Source organism: Falco naumanni, chromosome 5 (assembly GCF_017639655.2).
Source record: "Falco naumanni isolate bFalNau1 chromosome 5, bFalNau1.pat, whole genome shotgun sequence".
In the NCBI taxonomy this organism is placed as follows: Eukaryota; Metazoa; Chordata; class Aves; order Falconiformes; family Falconidae; genus Falco; species Falco naumanni.
In genome coordinates, this window is record NC_054058.1 from 82648515 (window position 1) to 82666220 (window position 17706).

At 46.1% G+C, this 17706-nt stretch overlaps 1 protein-coding gene across 1 annotated transcript; it reads left to right on the forward strand.

Moving 5' to 3' along the window:
- Positions 1-2263: 2263 nt before the first annotated feature.
- On the forward strand, positions 2264-16198 carry WNT16 (Wnt family member 16). The gene is made up of 4 exons (XM_040596902.1): positions 2264-2508; positions 2599-2846; positions 4814-5100; positions 12984-16198. Exons 1-4 carry the CDS (start codon positions 2411-2413, stop codon positions 13446-13448), a joined length of 1098 nt encoding a protein of 365 aa, XP_040452836.1. The 5' UTR covers positions 2264-2410; the 3' UTR covers positions 13449-16198.
- The last annotated feature ends 1508 nt before the right edge of the window (positions 16199-17706 follow it).

Below are 17706 nucleotides of genomic sequence, written 5' to 3' on the forward strand. Positions count from 1 at the left end.
AATTTGTTTGCCCTTCCCTTCCCAGTAGCCAACTGGCCTATGTACAGACACATAGCTCTGTAGTAGAAATACTCTGTGTGCTGCTTGTGACCAGAGAGGAGAGCATTGCTGGAGGGAATTAAAAAGAGAGGTGGTGTAAGTGGCAGGCAGGAGGCTGAGAGGGAGGAGAAGGGCAAAGGCTGGGGGATCTGGTGGGGAGCCAGGCTGCGACAGCCAGAGAGGAGGTGCAGGGGCTGTGGGCAACTGGCAAGTGGTTGTAAGGCAAACAGATGGGAAGAGAGGCAGACGGGGGTTAGGACACAAATACATATTAATACAAACTTCTTTAAATCAGATGGTCGCGGGAAAATGTGGTTTGCTTCCAGTCACTGCTAGAGATTGAACCAGATGATCTCAAGAACTGCCTTACAATTTATATTATTATTTTTTAAGCATCAGCCCTCCAAATTGCAACCATTTCACTTCACACAAGTGTGTAAGATCTAAGGGGTTTCCATACTACTTAATAGCTATTGTAGACAAAATCAGACCCCAGCATATAAGAACCCAACAGAGAGGTAATTTATTTATGGTATCATATATAAAATATGCTACAAGTAGGACTGGCATTTTTGAAATGGGTATTTTTTTTCATTTAAATCTGACATTGTTAGTAGCACATAAGATTCTTCAGCTTCTAGGGAAAAATCCACATATAAGAAATCCGGATGAAAAGCCCTATAATAATTAAAAACAAAAACAAGACAACACAAAAAAGACCCAAACACCCAAAAAACCCACAGAGAAGAACCCTGTTAAAAGAACTGCCAGGAAAAAAATGTTTCAGAGTGGATGATAAATGCAGATAGCAGATCAAGAAGCACAAACAAGCACTCGTCTGCTAGACCAGGGCTTTGAATTAACTTTAGTAGGCGGAGCCAGGAAGCAGCAATGAGGATAAAACAAACCATGTGTCCTGGAATAATTAGATAATTCTCTGACACAGCCCACACAGTTTTGGCTGGTTCAGGCCTGTTTCATGGCCAGTTCCCTGTGGTCCGATGTCGTCCTCCATCCATTTCCCTCACTCTGGACGAAGTTCCACTGCAACCACAAGCAGATGTTCTCCAGACTAAAATTCAGAACAGAGAAAACAAGCCATATCAGAAGGTTTAAATAGCTCATGGGGTTCAATGGCATCTGCCCAAACTGGCGATGCTTTGGAGAGCGTTTAAGAGCACACAAATGAGCACAAAGTAGGAAGGAGACATAATTTTATAGATTTAAATGTACCACAGCCTGTGCTCTTAAAATATCTCAGCACATCCATGGGGAAAAATACAGGGGGAACACCACATTTATATGATTGCTTCTCAACATGTTGTACTCTTAAAAATGTACATCTGTCATTCGAGACGATTTATTGTGCTCTTTACTTGAAGCTGTTGTCAGTCCACAAGAGTCGTTTCACTAATTTACAGCTGTGTCAGATTAAAGCCTTTACAGAGCTGCCATTTTATCCGGATTATTTTTAGCTCAGGTGTTTCACTGACACGGACGCAGCAATACGTTGTGATCAAGGAGGACCTGAGCAGCCAGAGTGCCAAGAGCAGCTATTCATCAGGTGCTGGCTGACTCCTTGGCTTTTAATGCGTAAAATGAGTAACTAAAAATTACTGAGGTAGCCGCTGATAAGGCCGTCTCACCGCAGTTAACAGGAGCGGACAAACGCTGTCCTGATGAATACTGATGCTGCCTTCTGGAGCCAGTTAGTGAATACTGCCAAATTATTAGGAAAAATTGAGTATAAAGTGTAGGGAGCGTCACGATTGCTTAACACCAGTACTTTGTGCCTCCTCGTCCCCCTGCGGATGAAATCACTGCGGACCCACAGGTTCCCTGCCTGCAGCCCCGCGCTGTCGCGCCCGGACCCCGCCAGCAGCCCCCGCAGCCGCACGCAGCGCCGGGGCAGGGGCAGCGCGGCAGGGGGTGGGCGCGCAGCCGCTCCGCTCCCGGCCGGGACATGGCGGTGCTGCGCGGAGCGGTGCGGTGCGGTGCGGAGCGGTGCAGTGCGGTACGATGTGGTGCGGTGCGGAGCGGTGCGGTGCGGTGCGGAGCGGCGCGCAGCCCCCGCGCCCCGGCCCGCCCCGGCCCGCCCCGGCCCCCGGGCGGCCAATGCGCGGGCGGGGCGGGCAGAGCCGGGGCGAACGTCGAACGCAACTTTCTCACCTTGAAGGGGCCAAGCGCTGCCTGTGCTTCCCCGCCCGCCTCCCCGGGAGGGCCCTCCGACGGCCCGGGCTTCCCCCGCCAGCTGCCCTCCGCCCCCCGAGCAGGACAGAGCCGAGGCGGGGGGCGCCGCTGGCGATCATCCCCCTCGGTCCCCGCCGGCCGGGGCGCCGGGCGGCGGGCAGCGGCGGCGCGGCGGGGCTCGATGCGGCGGCCATGGGGCGCGGGCCCCCCCCTCGGACCGTGCCTGCTGCGGGCGGCGCTGCTGCTCGCCCTCTGCCCCGCCGCCGGCGGCACCTGGATGTGAGTAGCCGGGCGCGGGAGGGAGGGCTGCGCGGCGCCCGTCCCCTCGCGTCCGCCGGGCCCGGCGCTGACGGGGGGCTGCTTCTGCAGGTGGCTGGGCATCGCCGCCGCCGGCGGGCCGGAGAAGCCGGGCTGCGCCAGCCCGCCGCTGAGCCGCCGGCAGCAGGACCTGTGCAGGCAGAAGCCGGAGCTGGTGCCCGCCATCCGGGAGGGAGCGCGCCTGGGCCTCCGGGAGTGCCGCAGCCAGTTCCGACACGAGCGCTGGGACTGCCGCTCGCCGCCCGCCGCCCGCCGCGGACCCGCCGCCGCCGCCGCCTTCGGGCACCAGCTCAGCAGCGGTGAGTGCCCGCCCCGGCGGGGCCGCCGGACCGCAGGTGCCTCCGCCGCCGGCCCGCCGGGGCAGGGAGGGGCGGGGGCTCGGCCGGCTGCCCCCGGCGGGGCTCGGGGTGCCGCGGGGCCGGCGTCGGGAGCGGCCGCAGGGCCGGGCGGGGGAGCGCCGTCGCGGCGGGCGGGCCCCGCACCGCCCGGGAGGCTCCCCCGGGTACCCGAAGCGCGCCGAGCAGACGGAGCCTGCCGTTGGCTCTCCGGCAGTCTTGCTGCTGCTGCTTGCGATACTTGCTTGAGACGTCCGCGGGTGACGGTGCCCTTAACTACATCCACTTAACTGTGTTGAAATGCTGTTATTCTTAGGCTGGTGTCGAGTTCACCCCCTTATGTCATAATTACTAAATGAGTGGGGTAATGACACACAGGATTTCAAAAAGGGCACTTGACTGCAGGTAAAAAGTCTGCGTGCAGCACCACAGGCGACGTGAATTGCTTCAAAAATGTATCACGTGTGCTCAGTTAGGCGGTATTGCTCGGCACAGCAAGACCAAAGCTGCTTTCATTGTGTGAACTGAAATGGGAATTACTGAAATTTACACTGAAAGAGGGACATTTTGTTTGTATGAAATGGCAGTATCAAAGGTCTTGATCCTGCAAGTGTTGTTTGGGTGCTCTGCTCCATGATTTCAGCATAGCCATTGATGTGAACTGATGGTATTGCAGTACTTCATTTTGTGTTTGTGCAATCTTCGCTTCATACTACAACAGTGAAAAAGTGCCAAACTAACCATGAAAATGTAAAATGCGCAATAAAAAGTCAGGCACATTCCTAAAAGGAAAAGAAAAACAAACAAACAAACAAACAAAACAACCAGGGAGCAGTTTACTGTGTGTAGCCATATGTAGTGTGTGTTAGTCCTCCTGTAAATGGGAAGGACTGTTCCTGTAGACCCTTGAGTGACACCAGAGTGTCACCGCTGTCCCACAAAGCCTCACTAGCATGCCCTGTGGAAGCATTTTATGGTGGTACCAGCACCACAGACTAATGCAAACGGGAGAAGCAAAAGAAACTTCCCTGCCTGTGAGCAGAAACTTGGGGGACTGGAAATAACAAATTGTTTTTACAACACTGAAAATCAGCACAGTGAAGCTTTAGCCACAGCTAACGGCCAGTCATTGATTTTCAGTTTGCTGAGCACGGTTTAAAGATCTGTGTTTCGTTATACCAGAAGTCTCAGAGAACGGGGCTGGCTTAGGAGGCCCAGGCAGGTCCCTCCAGGATTCATCTGCCGTATAGTGTAACAGTTCAAGGCTTTCTATACTGCTGACTTTCCCATGGCCAGCTTGTTCTAGGAAAAGCACGTAGCCTAAATACCCTCGTGCCATCCTGATCTCTGCCTGGTTTGAGATTCTTGGGACTGTTTGCAGCCTTTGTGAATTAGAACAATCTCTATGTCTGCTAAATTTAGCGTGAGGTAAGTTCTGGCCCTGCACCAAAGGAACCTGGGTTCCTGACAGCTTCAGGTTCCTCCTCCGAGATCTGAACTAACCTTTTCTTCCTTCTTCAAATCAATAGAAATAGTGAAAAGCAAGAGTGGGGAGTAAGGGATTGGGGGCGTGGTTTGTTTGGGCGTTGTTTTTTTTTTATTATTATTAAAGCTAAATGGCTCGAAAGTTTATGTGGCAAGTAAAGTTCCCAACCAGATTTAGAAAGGAGTTACCAAAAATTGCATGGTACCAGCAGCCAGAAACAGCACTGTTAATCGCATGGTCATATGGAGAGGCCCCAAAGTCTTTTTTGGAAGTGAATACCTGCTCCTTTAAACAAGTTAACTCCACGGACCAAGCTGGGATGGCTTTAAACTTGTGACTGTTCCCTTTTAATAATAGTCTGGCTTGTAAAATCGCTTTCTATGGCTCCGCCAGGAAGGTAGTGAGAGGGAGTTATGAAGTAATATATCCGTGCCTTGCTTTGTAGGCACGAAGGAGACCGCGTTCATATACGCAGTGACGTCAGCGGGCCTCGTGCACTCGGTGACACGATCGTGCAGCGCAGGGAACATGACCGAGTGCTCCTGCGACACGAACCTGCGGCACGGCGGCTCAGCCAGCGAGGGCTGGCACTGGGGCGGCTGCTCTGATGATATCCACTACGGAATGTCGTTCAGCAGAAAGTTCCTGGATGTGCCCATGAAGAACGTAACAGGCAAGAGCGGGAGCGGACTGGCAGCGATGAACCTGCACAACAACGAGGCTGGCAGGCAGGTAGGTGTCACCGTTCAGAAGTGACAGCGGTTGCATGTTCGCCTGCGTTGACAAAGTGGCATCAACCGAACGAGGCCAGTCCTTGACTCCAGGTACAGATGGTGGCAATGGCAAGAGCAGCGCTGACATCCCCACAGCAAACGCATACAAACTCGGAATCAGAGCTAGTTTTAGCTAAGTAAACTCCACGGGTTATAATAAAATCCACAAAATAAGAATTAGACCTGGCGTGCTAATCCAAGTTATTTTAATCAGGTATTTAATAATCTGTAACAAACTTGAAATAGTCTTGTAACCAGCATAATAATACATTAGGATTTTCTTCACTGTTTATTCTGTTTTTATCATGACCTGCATTTTTAATTCTCTCTAATGCTGAATGAGCAGGCAGACTGGATAGGAGGCATTGTTACCCGTCCACGGTCCGGAGTCCCCGGCTGAGAGCAGAAGTCTAAAGTTGTTCAGAGAGGAAATCCAGAGTTAAACTTTTCTTTTAAAAGGCAGGATGGAAATGACACCTGTACTTTAAAGTAGCTCACTGGTTAGGGAAGTCATCAGAGAAGTGAGAGGAGACTGGTTTTGGATAATTCTTCTTCAGCCAAAAGGGCTTCAAACCCACGGTTGCAGAGGAAAAGTGTGAGTGGGTGGGTGACATCGGGTCCTCCTGTCCTGTTCTGCAGAGGATGCAAAACAGCCCGTACAGGGAAATGTGAGTCCGTAATTTAGTGCTTGGGGCTTACATCCAGAACGGCAGAGACCTGGATTCTGGTTCTTGCTTGAAAATTACTTTCTCTGCTTTACCTTGGAGTTTTTAACTTCATAAGGGTTTAATGGTTCTTTCTGGCCCCATAACACTTTAAATCTGTTCTGCTCGGTGACACAGCTGTAACTAAAGAAAAGAAATGGAGACCCTCTGGTTTTGACTACCCATATTGATGGACTCCATTGTAACTCAGTAATTTCCTATAGCCACAATCAGAATCAGTGGGTTTTACTGAAAACAACTTTCCTATCCAGCATAGACAGGGAATAGTCATAGTAAGCGTAAGAGCCATGGTAGTATCATTGCAAAGTATTTTAATTTAAACTTAACTTTTGCAGTTTACAAGGTAACACATGTTATTTAATTTCATTGAGTTATATAGTTGGAAAGCCAGAAGATCTTTCAGGGACATAGGCCCTTTTCAGGGCTGAAGTAAAAGAAGCAAACGTTAAATGTGATTAGATGCTGAGAACAGTTACTATGAGTTTAATTAGATGCAGTCAGCTAAATCATCTCCAAGGAAGGGTGGTTGGTATTGTGTAGTAGGGGATGTTAATAAGAACAGAAGATTAAATGATTACTTCCTTAGAGAAAGAGCAAAGGGTCATTTATCACATTTGTAGAGAGAGGTAGTTAAGGGAGGATATAATAATTGCCATAAACTTCTCTCTCTTTATTTAATGATTTTTAGTAGACAGTACAGATAGGAATTTTTGGTTTAATACTCATGTTTGTCATTAGACAGTGCCATTTACTCGGATTAGGGTGACAGTGGAAGTGTAGGGAAGAAGACTGCAAGGCTCCAGAGGCACTTCAAAGAGAAAGATGTTTTTTCTGTGCTCTGGTGACAGCGACACAGGTCTTTTGTGATACCCTGTTGTCTTGTCTGCCTTTAGCTTGATGTTAGCAGCAGCAGTAGTTTGCTGTCCTTCTGTCTTCGGTGACAGTGTTTTGTGCTCTTCTCGTACCATTCCTTGTGCCTGTCACTCATTGCTGCAGGTGTGCCAGCACAACCGGCTGGAGCCTTCGGCTTTAACCACCTCCGCTCCTTGCCCCCCTTCCCCCTGCCCCCCACCCCCCAGAATACCTAGGAGAGAGACTTTTGGTGTTGCTTTCTTTAAAGTTGTGTCTGTCCCCTGATCTCATCTGTAGCGGTCACACAGACAGCTGAGCCGCCCACGTCACAGGGGAAAGACAGACTGGCAAAGGGGAATTGTGCATTCAGCTCAAGAGAACGTATTTTCTAACAGTGAGCTAAAGCTACAGGGGATTGGAAGATGTGGTTAAGTGAGTCTTCATTTGCCATGAATGGTATTTTTGAACAGGATCTGAGTTATCTTAGGTGTCAGCTGTACGCATGAAGATATAATAAATTCTGAGTCCACGTCTTTAATGTCGGGCAGCTATAGTATCTTCTACTACTCTTTGTGTTGAGTGGTACTTCTTACCATATGGGACATCATGATGTCAGTGTTTTAGACTAGGCTGTCAGTCTCTGGCAATGTGGTAGAATCTGGCCCAACAGAATCCATTAGGTCCTGAGGACCTTTTGGGGTTTCAGGCTTTTCATGATCCTGAGCTCTCTAGCAAGCTGTCACAGGCTTATTTGGTGTGCATGATACATACGCTCATTCCCTTTCTGAGACACTGTGTTTTTTTTAAAAAAAACATCCACTACAAGCCTGAAAGACCAGAAGACCCTTATTTCACTGATTTTGTATCAATGGTATATTTGTTGTTCATTATCTTGGAAGAAAATACACAGAGTATTTAGTCAGCTTCCATACACAAATATTTTGTAACTTAATGGCAAACTGTATGATAAAGCAAAAATTTTTACCACTGTCCAGAGTGAAAGAGAATGTTTATTGTTGGTTCTTGGGATTTCTAGCAGCAATATTAGCTGAAGTGAAGTTCAGCAGATCTCTTCATTTTTGTAGTTTCAAAATCCTCAACTAGATGTTGGAAAATATTGACCTTTGTGTTTTGGTGCTTACAAGAAGGATATTTTGCAATATATTTTGCTACCTTATGACCTTTTGTAGCAAATACTATCATGTTCCTTGTTCTGTGTCTTGCAAGAGCCGTCTTTCAGGGACAATACTTCTGTATTTGTTTGGAGTTACTAATGGAACTGGTATGTGTAGAATTCTCTTGTTCCTTTCCCACTTCCATACAAAATGCGATTTTACATTTCTACATCTCATAGTTAAATCCAACATATATCAATTTTAAAATAGTAAGGATCCTTCGACTGAGTTGACCACTGTTTAGGATACTAACCTGAACCTCAGAAGATCCAGATTTCACTCCTTATTCTGCCACAAGATAAATGTTCATAATCTTTTAGCACTGTAAGTTCAGTGTACTTAGATGTGCATCCGTGACTTGGGCACCTCTGCTCCTTATATAAAAGGATGAGAGGAGTCGGGCACTATGGGTTGACTGTTATTGTATTGGTATTTTTTTACTGATGGAATAATTCTGCTCAGTTTTCCACTTGTGGAAATATATTTGATCTATAGGACTTGTGTTCTGACACTTCAATATCTTGTCTCATCAGAGAGTTTTATTTTTGCTGATACTTGTGGGTTAGTAACAGACCCATCAGCAGTCTGCAAGTGTTCTTAAAAGTGCTGTACCTCCGGTATGACATGTGCTTGTCTTCATCGGCAGTCCTATTAGTTCTACCAGCGGCTTAAATTGGGATTTTGATCACAGACATCAGTTTCCATTGCAAAACAAGTACTGGCAGCCCCCGTCTCACTGCTGAGAAAGTGCCTGCAAACAGAGAGCTTAGCTTGGAGATACTAAGTGTTAATTGGCATTGAGGGGTACACAGACTGTGATCCACTGACACTCTCCTTCGCTGCAGACCAGTCTCTGCTTTCTGCCCATCCGCCTGTTCAAACCACACCTTCCCACCCCACACTGCTCCCTCTGTTAATTGCATTGGAGCAGTGAAAGGAAGTCAGTTTAAAGAAGTTTCTGCAGGTTATTTTTTAACACAGACCAGTATTCAGCACTGTATTAATCACTTAACCCTACACTCTTGTTGCACTAGAACCACCAGGGCTGAGGGCAGCGAGCAGCAACAGGGGCAAGAGGAGCTGCTCAGGTGGGTTTGTAGCTGGACGCAACGCGCGTGGATCCAGCTCAGTTCAACACAAATCATCTCCCACAAGCACTCAGTCACTTCCATGACCTGCCTAAAGAAACCTGAAAACCTGCCCCAGCTCGCACAGGACACTTCTATCCACTGTGTTTCTGTGAGTAACATTGCTCCTCTGAAGTTGTCTGTGAAATTTTGTTCCTTAGGGAGAGTCCTTTCACAGTTTCATGAATAACTGAAAAAAAAATCACTCTGTGAATCTAAAGGTGTGGAACTGAGCACTGGTGGTGGAGTCAGTCTGGAAGTCACACTCACAGTAACTCCGAGGGCTGCTGAGACACAGGCGTGCACTGCAGCTGCATCCCACCACAAGGCTGCGTTGGCTCTATAGGCACCATCTTTGCAAGAAAACAGCAAGAGAAGATACCAGCTCCTAAATTTTGCCAGATGTTCAACTATGGGAGTTTGTTCATTAAAGTTCACGTGACAGCCTGAGATACAGCAGCGTGTGTTGTGATCAGCCAAAGCAGTATGTCAGTTCCCTGTGCTGGCAGTAGACGCAACCCAAGATACGCTTGAGTTCAACCAGAAAACTTGCCCATCCTCGCAGCTAGGAAGCAATAGCCTGGGGTCATGTGCAACTGTGATGATGCCATAAATCATTCTAAAACAGAGTGCATCAAAGCTCCCTGTGAGAATCCTGAGCAGCACAGAATAAAAACGCAAATGTATGTAACTTCTGTGGGTGTTCTCAGTCCTTCCACACTCACATTTGTAGTTCTTGCATTCATCTGATTGGCCATACAGTGATAATATATGCTGCATTTTTTGTAATTTGATAACAGCCCAAGACTCCAGCATCAGTTTCTGCTCCTGTTTGGAAAGTCTGTCTCACTTTATTTTCATTAATTCATCCTTAGAGAAAGACCCTTGAGTGTCATCTGCTGGGCTGCTTGCCCACCTGGAAGTAACTTACCCTTAGCACCTAGCAGGTATGTCCAGTGCTTCTTCTGACAATTTCTGGATACTTCTGCTTCATCCAGATTTTATTATGCCTGATTCCAGCAGGTTTGGAAGTGCACTTCTTTATCCAAGCGAAATGTTATATTTTTCTCGTGTTGTTTCTTCTCTAGTTGTTACCCTGTCATACTGCAGTGAAAGCAAGGATTACACCTGTAACTTTATAAATCTTATAGCACAAGTATCTTGAGATTTTAGTTATTTGCCTTGATACAAATAATTAATCATTAGAAACTGGAAAATATTATTAAATCCCTTTTGTTTATAAATTGTGTGTAAAATTTATCTTCTGATATTGTATTTCTTTTTTTCCTTGACATTTTATTCTAAGACTTTCTGTCCTTGGATCTCGAATTCTCATCTGCCTTAATCACTGTTACATCCTAACGATGCATATTCTGACTACCCAATGATTTCCTTATTGATAGATTCTTGAAATACAAGCTCAAGGTCAAGTCTGTCTATTAAACAGAAACTAACCTGTGAAGGAGAGAAGATAACGACCCAACAGAATTACTGCCGGTTGATTTGCCATTGGAAAGAGTCTACATGTGCTCTGGGGTGAGGGTCTGCTTGTTGCAATGTTCTTATTTCTTCCAGGATAGGGAAAATTCTCCAATCCCAAAGGCAATCCACAGCATCTGGAAATATCTCGTGTACCGGTGCATCGCTTCACCAGGTTTAGCTTGCAAAGGCAAATGGCTGTACTAGGTCAGGACATCCACCTACTCTTTAATGCTAATTCTTTGAATGCCTTGCTTGTTTGGCTTCCGTAGTAACCTCTGCCAACAAATAGGTCTTGTGCATTCACCAAAGATGTGACTGCAAGCAAACACTTTGGTCATGTGTATTTTTAATAATGTTTGTAGAGTTATATGTAAATACCAACTCAGGCTTGTGTCAATAACTTTGTGGCAGAATGTGCCAGGAGGCCTCAGCTCCAAACAAAATCAATGGATTTAACCCCATTGCATTCCTCCTAAACTTCGGTGACCGCATTCACCATGAGGAAAAGTCCCAGTTTAACACACAGGGTAGAAACAGCTCATTTTATCTGCTCCGTGCCTTGACTAGCTCTGAAAATTTGAGGATGGCATTTGTGCTGCCAGAGTGGCAAACAGGCAGCCTGGGACTTGGGTTTATTTCTGGTCCTGCACGGGGTCAGTAGAGCTCGGTAGGATTTCAGGGCTCTGATATCACCGGAGAACTGAGGCTTAGGAACAGGCACAAATGAAACTACTTTCTCAGGCAAAACCAGAGGAGGGAGTTGGATAGATTTGTCTTCTATTTTTTTCTTCCCTAAGGCAGTTTGAGAAAGATGTAGATTGACAGCAGTTAGTATTTGTGGGGGCTGTGGGGTAAAGGAAGGTTTAGGGTGAAATGTAATAAACGTCATGAAGTTGGGGGTGGGATGGTGAGGGTGGGGGTGTTTTCTTCCCCATTTTGTGGGAAATAGTGGTTTCTGCACAGAGGAATAATTTGAAACTGTATTGGCCTTGCTGCATGAGAAATTTCAAGGGAAATTTACTTTGAGTTAATTTAAATGTCACACTTTCTGTTACATTTCCCAATTGCCTTGATTGTGGAAATTAAATATGGGGGGGGAAGGTAAGTAAAACAGAAGACGGTAACATGGGCTTTCCACACCATTAACCAACAGCCCGTAGAGTCCACATGATGGCTTCAGAAAGTATATTGATGGAGAGGTAAAACAAAACAAAACCAAAATTACAATACCTTGTCCTTTTGCTGTATCTGTGCATGCGATGATTTCTTCTCTGCAGTTTTCCAAACTCTAATGTGAGATGTGTCACAATTGTATAATTTTATACTATGACTATTGGATATTCCAGAAGGAAGTATTGAATTGATTGTCTGCTGACTGTTTGAGTTGTAGTCCCATGTAAAGAAAATTACTGCTTGTTTACAGATTCCAGTTCTTTGAGGCTTGGTCTCCTGTAAACTGAGTCAAAATTCTTGTGTGTTGCAAAAGCTTAACGCAGTGCTGCAGACTGCTGTTGTTGGTCAGCCCAGTGCTTGCTTCTGTAGGGGCGTGGAAAAGTCGCCCATCTAAGGGCATTTTAGTGTTGGTAATAACTGGAAATTTTGTGAAAATGTTGAAAGTTATAAAAGTAATATGAATGCAGCTATCAAGTTGTGTTAAATAGAGCCATTGCAACTGAAACACTAGAAATGTGTGATAGTACTAGTGTGCCTGAATTACAAGAACAGGGCTTGATCCTGTAAGAGAGAAGCACCTGAGATCTATTCCAGAATACCTGAGCTGAAGACACCTCTGCTGAGCTATAGTGGCTCCTTTGATTGACAGACTTTCTGCGGAGCTCAGAGATGTGAGCATCCTCCTGCTTTTCCAGCACAGGTCTGCCCCGAGGTGCCTCCAGGCTGGACGTTGCGCTGCTGCAGGTGCTGAGCCGTGCTGGTCACACAGACTCTGTTGTGCGACCTCAAGCCGTTCCTGTGGCCTGAGTTACAGACTGTCGTGAGTGTTTAGCGACCTTGATGGTAGCTGCAAGGCACCCTTAAAAGGTGGCATAGGCCTGCCCAGTAAATGTTTCCGATGTGGGAACAGTGCCGTTACCGGCTCTATCCGTGTTTCCCCTCCTGCTATTCCCCATGACGACTGTTTACATTCCAGCGGTGGGAGGAGTGACACAGGACATGTCCTTTCAGGTATTTAGGATTTTCCAGAATGAAAAGCCAGCCAGAAATACAAGTTTTCATTATTGTGATTCAGTATTGCTATGTTATTGCCATTGCATTCGGAAGATCTGGCTTCTCATAGTGGGGGTCCGGAGTTGGAAACCTGATTTCTAACACGTATCCTCCTGTGTTCTGGCTTGCCATTCTCTGAAATGGCAAAGGTAGCTGTAATATCAAATACTTTGGGACCTCTGTGTTACTGATGTCAGGCAGTATTCCTAATGAATGGAAGACCACCTCCAAATGTCGTTCTTCCTTTGCTTTCAGGCTGTAGCGAAGCTGATGTCAGTGGATTGCCGTTGTCACGGTGTTTCTGGGTCCTGCGCGGTGAAAACTTGTTGGAAAACAATGTCTTCCTTTGAAAAGATCGGCCGGTTTTTAAAGGATAAGTATGAAAACAGCATACAAATATCAGACAGACTGAAAAAAAAGCTACGCAGGAAAGAGAAAAGCCAACGGAAAATACCAATTGGGAAAGAAGACCTGCTGTATGTGAACAAATCGCCCAATTACTGTGTCGAAGACCAAAACCTGGGGATTCCTGGGACTCAGGGAAGGGAATGTAACCGCACCTCGGAGGGACCCGACGGCTGCAACCTCCTCTGCTGTGGGCGTGGGTACAATACCCACGTGGTCAGGCACGTGGAAAGGTGTGAATGCAAGTTTGTCTGGTGCTGCTACGTGCGCTGCCGGAGGTGCGAGACCATGACTGATGTACACACCTGCAAATAAGAGGAATTACAGAAAACACGGCTAAACCCTCCTGCACCGTTTGGTACACACAATGCCGCACAGGCAGCAATTACTCTTACCATGTGGGATCGCAGGGGGATCAGCCTCGTGGGGAACAGTATTGCCAAGCAGTGGGTAGCCCAAGCATCTGGCATATGAAAGAGCAACCGAGTGAACAGCAGCCTGCATGCAGGGACAGCTAAAATAACAGAAAGGGGCGCCTGATGACACATATGACCATGTAAATCCATGAGCAGGGACAGACCCTAAACTTTCCAAGACTTTAGTAGCGGTAACGTCCTGAAGATCCATGTGGTCGGTAGGCGTAATGGAGAAAACTCAAGATCTCGTTAGCCAGAGGCTGAAGAGTTAAAAGGGCACGTGAGATATAATCCTTATGTCTGTATTTTTAAAACTGCAACTAGATGGATCCACTAGATGGTTCATTTCTGCAGGCCTAAACAAAAGCAAAAGGTAGGGGAAATGTTCTGCTGTTGACCATGAAGCATTTGCTTTGCAACCCTTCGGGAAGCTATCTTCTGCATAATATGCAGAAAAGCATCTGGTACGGGGAAGCACGTATGACTGCAGAGAGCCAGGCACTGCCTGAGTGGACGAGGAGGGTCCGTCAGTGTGGAACAAGCTGTGTCCAGAGCAGAGCAGCTGGAGCACAGCTTGATGAATGTGAACGGTGTACCAAATAGCAACCTCGGGATTTTTTATAGGTTGTCTTTCAAATGCAGAAAGGACAGGTCTGAGGAGGGACAGAAATACAGTTTAATATTTGAAGGAAATAAAATCCTTTTGCAGGCGTTTCCTCAGTATCTGCACACACAATTTGCAAGTCAGCCGATCATCACCCCACTGTTGGACTGTATGCAATCACCTGCTACGTTCAACCATCTCGCTGGTGGTTCACCATCATTTTCACAATTATCCATATGAGATTTAGCCCAAAGAAATCTGCCATAAAGTAAAAGTTTTTTTAAAACATTGCTTTCTCTTACAGAAGCAGCAGCTAGAACTTTTCATTAGGTTGCACCCTCATACACAGTGTAATTTCTGGATTGGCTCACACCACTAAAATATTTAAACTGTTATTGATAACATTTTCTCCCCCTCCATATGTTGGCTCAGTTTTCTTTTACATCTGTGAAAGGTTGTTTATTTTTATGCAGTGATTTAATGCCTGGCTTAAAAAGCAACATGTGAAAGGATTTCTGTTGTTTAAATGTGCAAAGACCTATTTTTGATAAGACAAGAAAGTTTATATTTTGTAAATATTTAAATTATGCAAGTTATGTGAAAGGTTTCCAGAACAAATGTGATAAGAATACAGCCTTTGACATTTGTTTGTTAGATATTCATTACTATTGTAGTAGCCTTTAACTGATCTTTATGTGCATGTGCAGGGGGAGATTAGTTAGAGAATTACATGTGTTCTTTTTTTACCATCAGGGTGCTTATAATTATTTCAATTAATACACACTTACTATGATTTTCTAAATGATCAGCTAATTATTATTCTGTGTACTTTTTTTATTCTTTTAAATTATTTTAAAACCTCAACTCCAGTGGTAAATACAGAACTCCCAGTGACATCACGGGGACTTGCAAGGGTTTGCAATCCCTTGACTGATTCCACACAAACAGTCAGTTTTTAGAAAGAAATCATAGTAGCCAGTTTGGTTGAGGCTTTCCAAGTTATTTTGAGGAATTAATTTCCTCATTGACATTTATTTTCCCATGAAATATGGTGACCAGATTCCCTGTCACTCTTTATTGGACACGTAGCTCAGGAAGAAGCAAACAAAACCTGTGTTGTGGTACGTCATTGCCTTATGTGGACTGTTTTAGGAACATCAGTTCAGCAACCATAAAGTCCTTTATCTGATGGTTCTTTTTGGACCTTCCCTCCACATCTGGCCAGTCTGTCTCCATTGACCTAGCCAAATAATTGTGCTGAGGCCACAAAATCTGCTGTCTGTGGGAAGGATTTTCAGCATAGCAGTTTCTGTCACCAGAGGATTCAATACCCTCCCTGTGAAAACTTGGATGGGGAGGACACATCCTGGTGGAAGACCCTGAAGAGAAAGTTGTGAAGCCCCCAGGTGTTCCCGTCTTCCAGCAAGGAAAGTAAACCCACAGGCTGTGCCACAGCACCTATCAGCCACACGGATGGGACATGCTACTGTTCACTATTGGTATGAAGGTGGTGTAGAGACCACCTCTCTCTCTTTCTGCATCTGTCCTACACCAAGCTACTGGCAGAGGCAAGTGCCTCGGTTGCCCTACGTGAGACTGCTCCTCGCTGTACCGCTGCTGAGTTCCGTGCTGAGATCACCACCGTTTTGTTGCATGGGGCTCCAGCAGGGAGACAGAGATCTCCTGAAGAAGCCCCAATCTGTGTCTCAAAACTACCTTAGCTTTTCCCGCACCTAAAGGTTCTAACACACCTGATCTGTAAAGGAAAATCACCAATGTACTTCTTGGTATGCCTTAACTCCTGGCAGGGGAGAAAATGGGGAGAAAATGGTCCCGGACTCCTGGATTTAAGATCAGCCTCAGGGATTTCACCAGGAGAAAATCTCAGTGAGCTGTTTCTGTGGATTTGAAGGGGAAGGGCACTCACAGCATTGCAAGGAGACGTGGGGCCCTCATGACGCAGCCAGAGCTGTCAGGGTGTCTCTTGCCTGCTAGGCTAGCCAGTATTTAACACTGCGTTATTTTTGAGAGGTCATCTAGTTAAAAAAAAATAAATATATCTTTTTGTTCTTAAATGTTGTTAATAAAAGATTTTTTCTGGTTTTTTTTTGGGGGGGGGGTGGGAAGAGTTTATTTTTTCAAAGAATTACAAAAGACAACAAGGTAAGTGGTAACACACTTGGTTTATGAAACCTACAATGGCTGAGCAAGCAAGGTGACGGGTTTGAAGCTTCACTGGCAGCCAAAGGTCCCATCTTGCCTCTGAGGAGCTGAAGAGAGCTGTTTCATGGGAGGTGGCATTGCCCTTTCTGTAGTGAAGGCAGAGCACTGGTGAGAGCAAGCACATGTGGTCTGAGGGGCTGCTGCTCGCTCTCCTGCTGCACTAACGTCGGGGCTGGGGGGGGCGAAGCACAAGCGAAGCTGGGTGTGTTGGGGAGACTGGAGCATGACCCCCCTCTTTACCTACCACAGCTGAAACTGCAGTTTAAGTTAAGCGCCATGCAGCTCTGGATGGGCAGTTCTGAACAGGATCAGGGTACGTAGTGGCATCGGGAATTAGCTGACATCTATTGCAGCATTTATTCCATAAAACTGCCTTTATTCCTTCCACACTCTGGAAAAGCTTTCCTTGGGTGAGAGCGAGAGGGAAAACCATCTGCAAGACAGCGTGCCCTCACCTTCAAAGAGGAGCCTATGTACAACATATGTGGTTCAGCTACTTTTGTGGGCATATGGCACTGGGATGAATTTCATTTACTCAGTTTAATAGGATGGGGGTTTTTCCCAGTGCTGGGACAGAAGGGTCAAGGTTGTTGACTTTGAAAACATAGATTTATAATACCCTTGTATAGCTTTGCAATAATACATCCTTTCTGTTTGAGAGGAGTCACGTGTGTGCTTATCTGAACAAGCAAGATTAGGAAAAAAATTGGAAAGACATTCACAGTTTGAGTGGGGGAAAGGTCTTATCTCTGTCCTGTTCTCTCACACCACCCTTTTATGCATGGAACAGCAGTTTGTGAAAAGTAGCAAACCTATGAAAAATGCCACAAGTTTACTTTTTGAAGAAAGGATAATTGTAACCTGAAAGTGAAAACGACATATGCTGTTTTGAAAACAGAAATGCACGTGCACTGGCTGCATATTTTAAGGGAAAAGTTGTGCTGTTGACTGAAGTGCTGACATACTCTGAGGAGTTACTGCAGGAACGCAGCTGGTCTGTCTGCCCACGTGCCAGCCTGTGCATGCACTGGCAACTGAAGAACAACATCGTGTCCTTGCCTGTTGGAGATCCCTTGTCAAAGGATGTTTAGTAAACAGAGATTGTCTCCATTGCTATCAAAATGCCTCTTTTCAGTGAATGACAAGTATGTGAAGCATATGTGTAAAGTAAACAGTAACAATTAGCACTGGTCATGCAAAGGAAATGATGCTGAAGGACATCTGCTTTGGCTGAGGTTTCTGACAGAGTTGAGATGCTTGATTTCATTGAAGGATGAGGTTTCACAAGACAGCAAACTTGACTTTAGGGCAGTTCCTCATAGACCAAAAC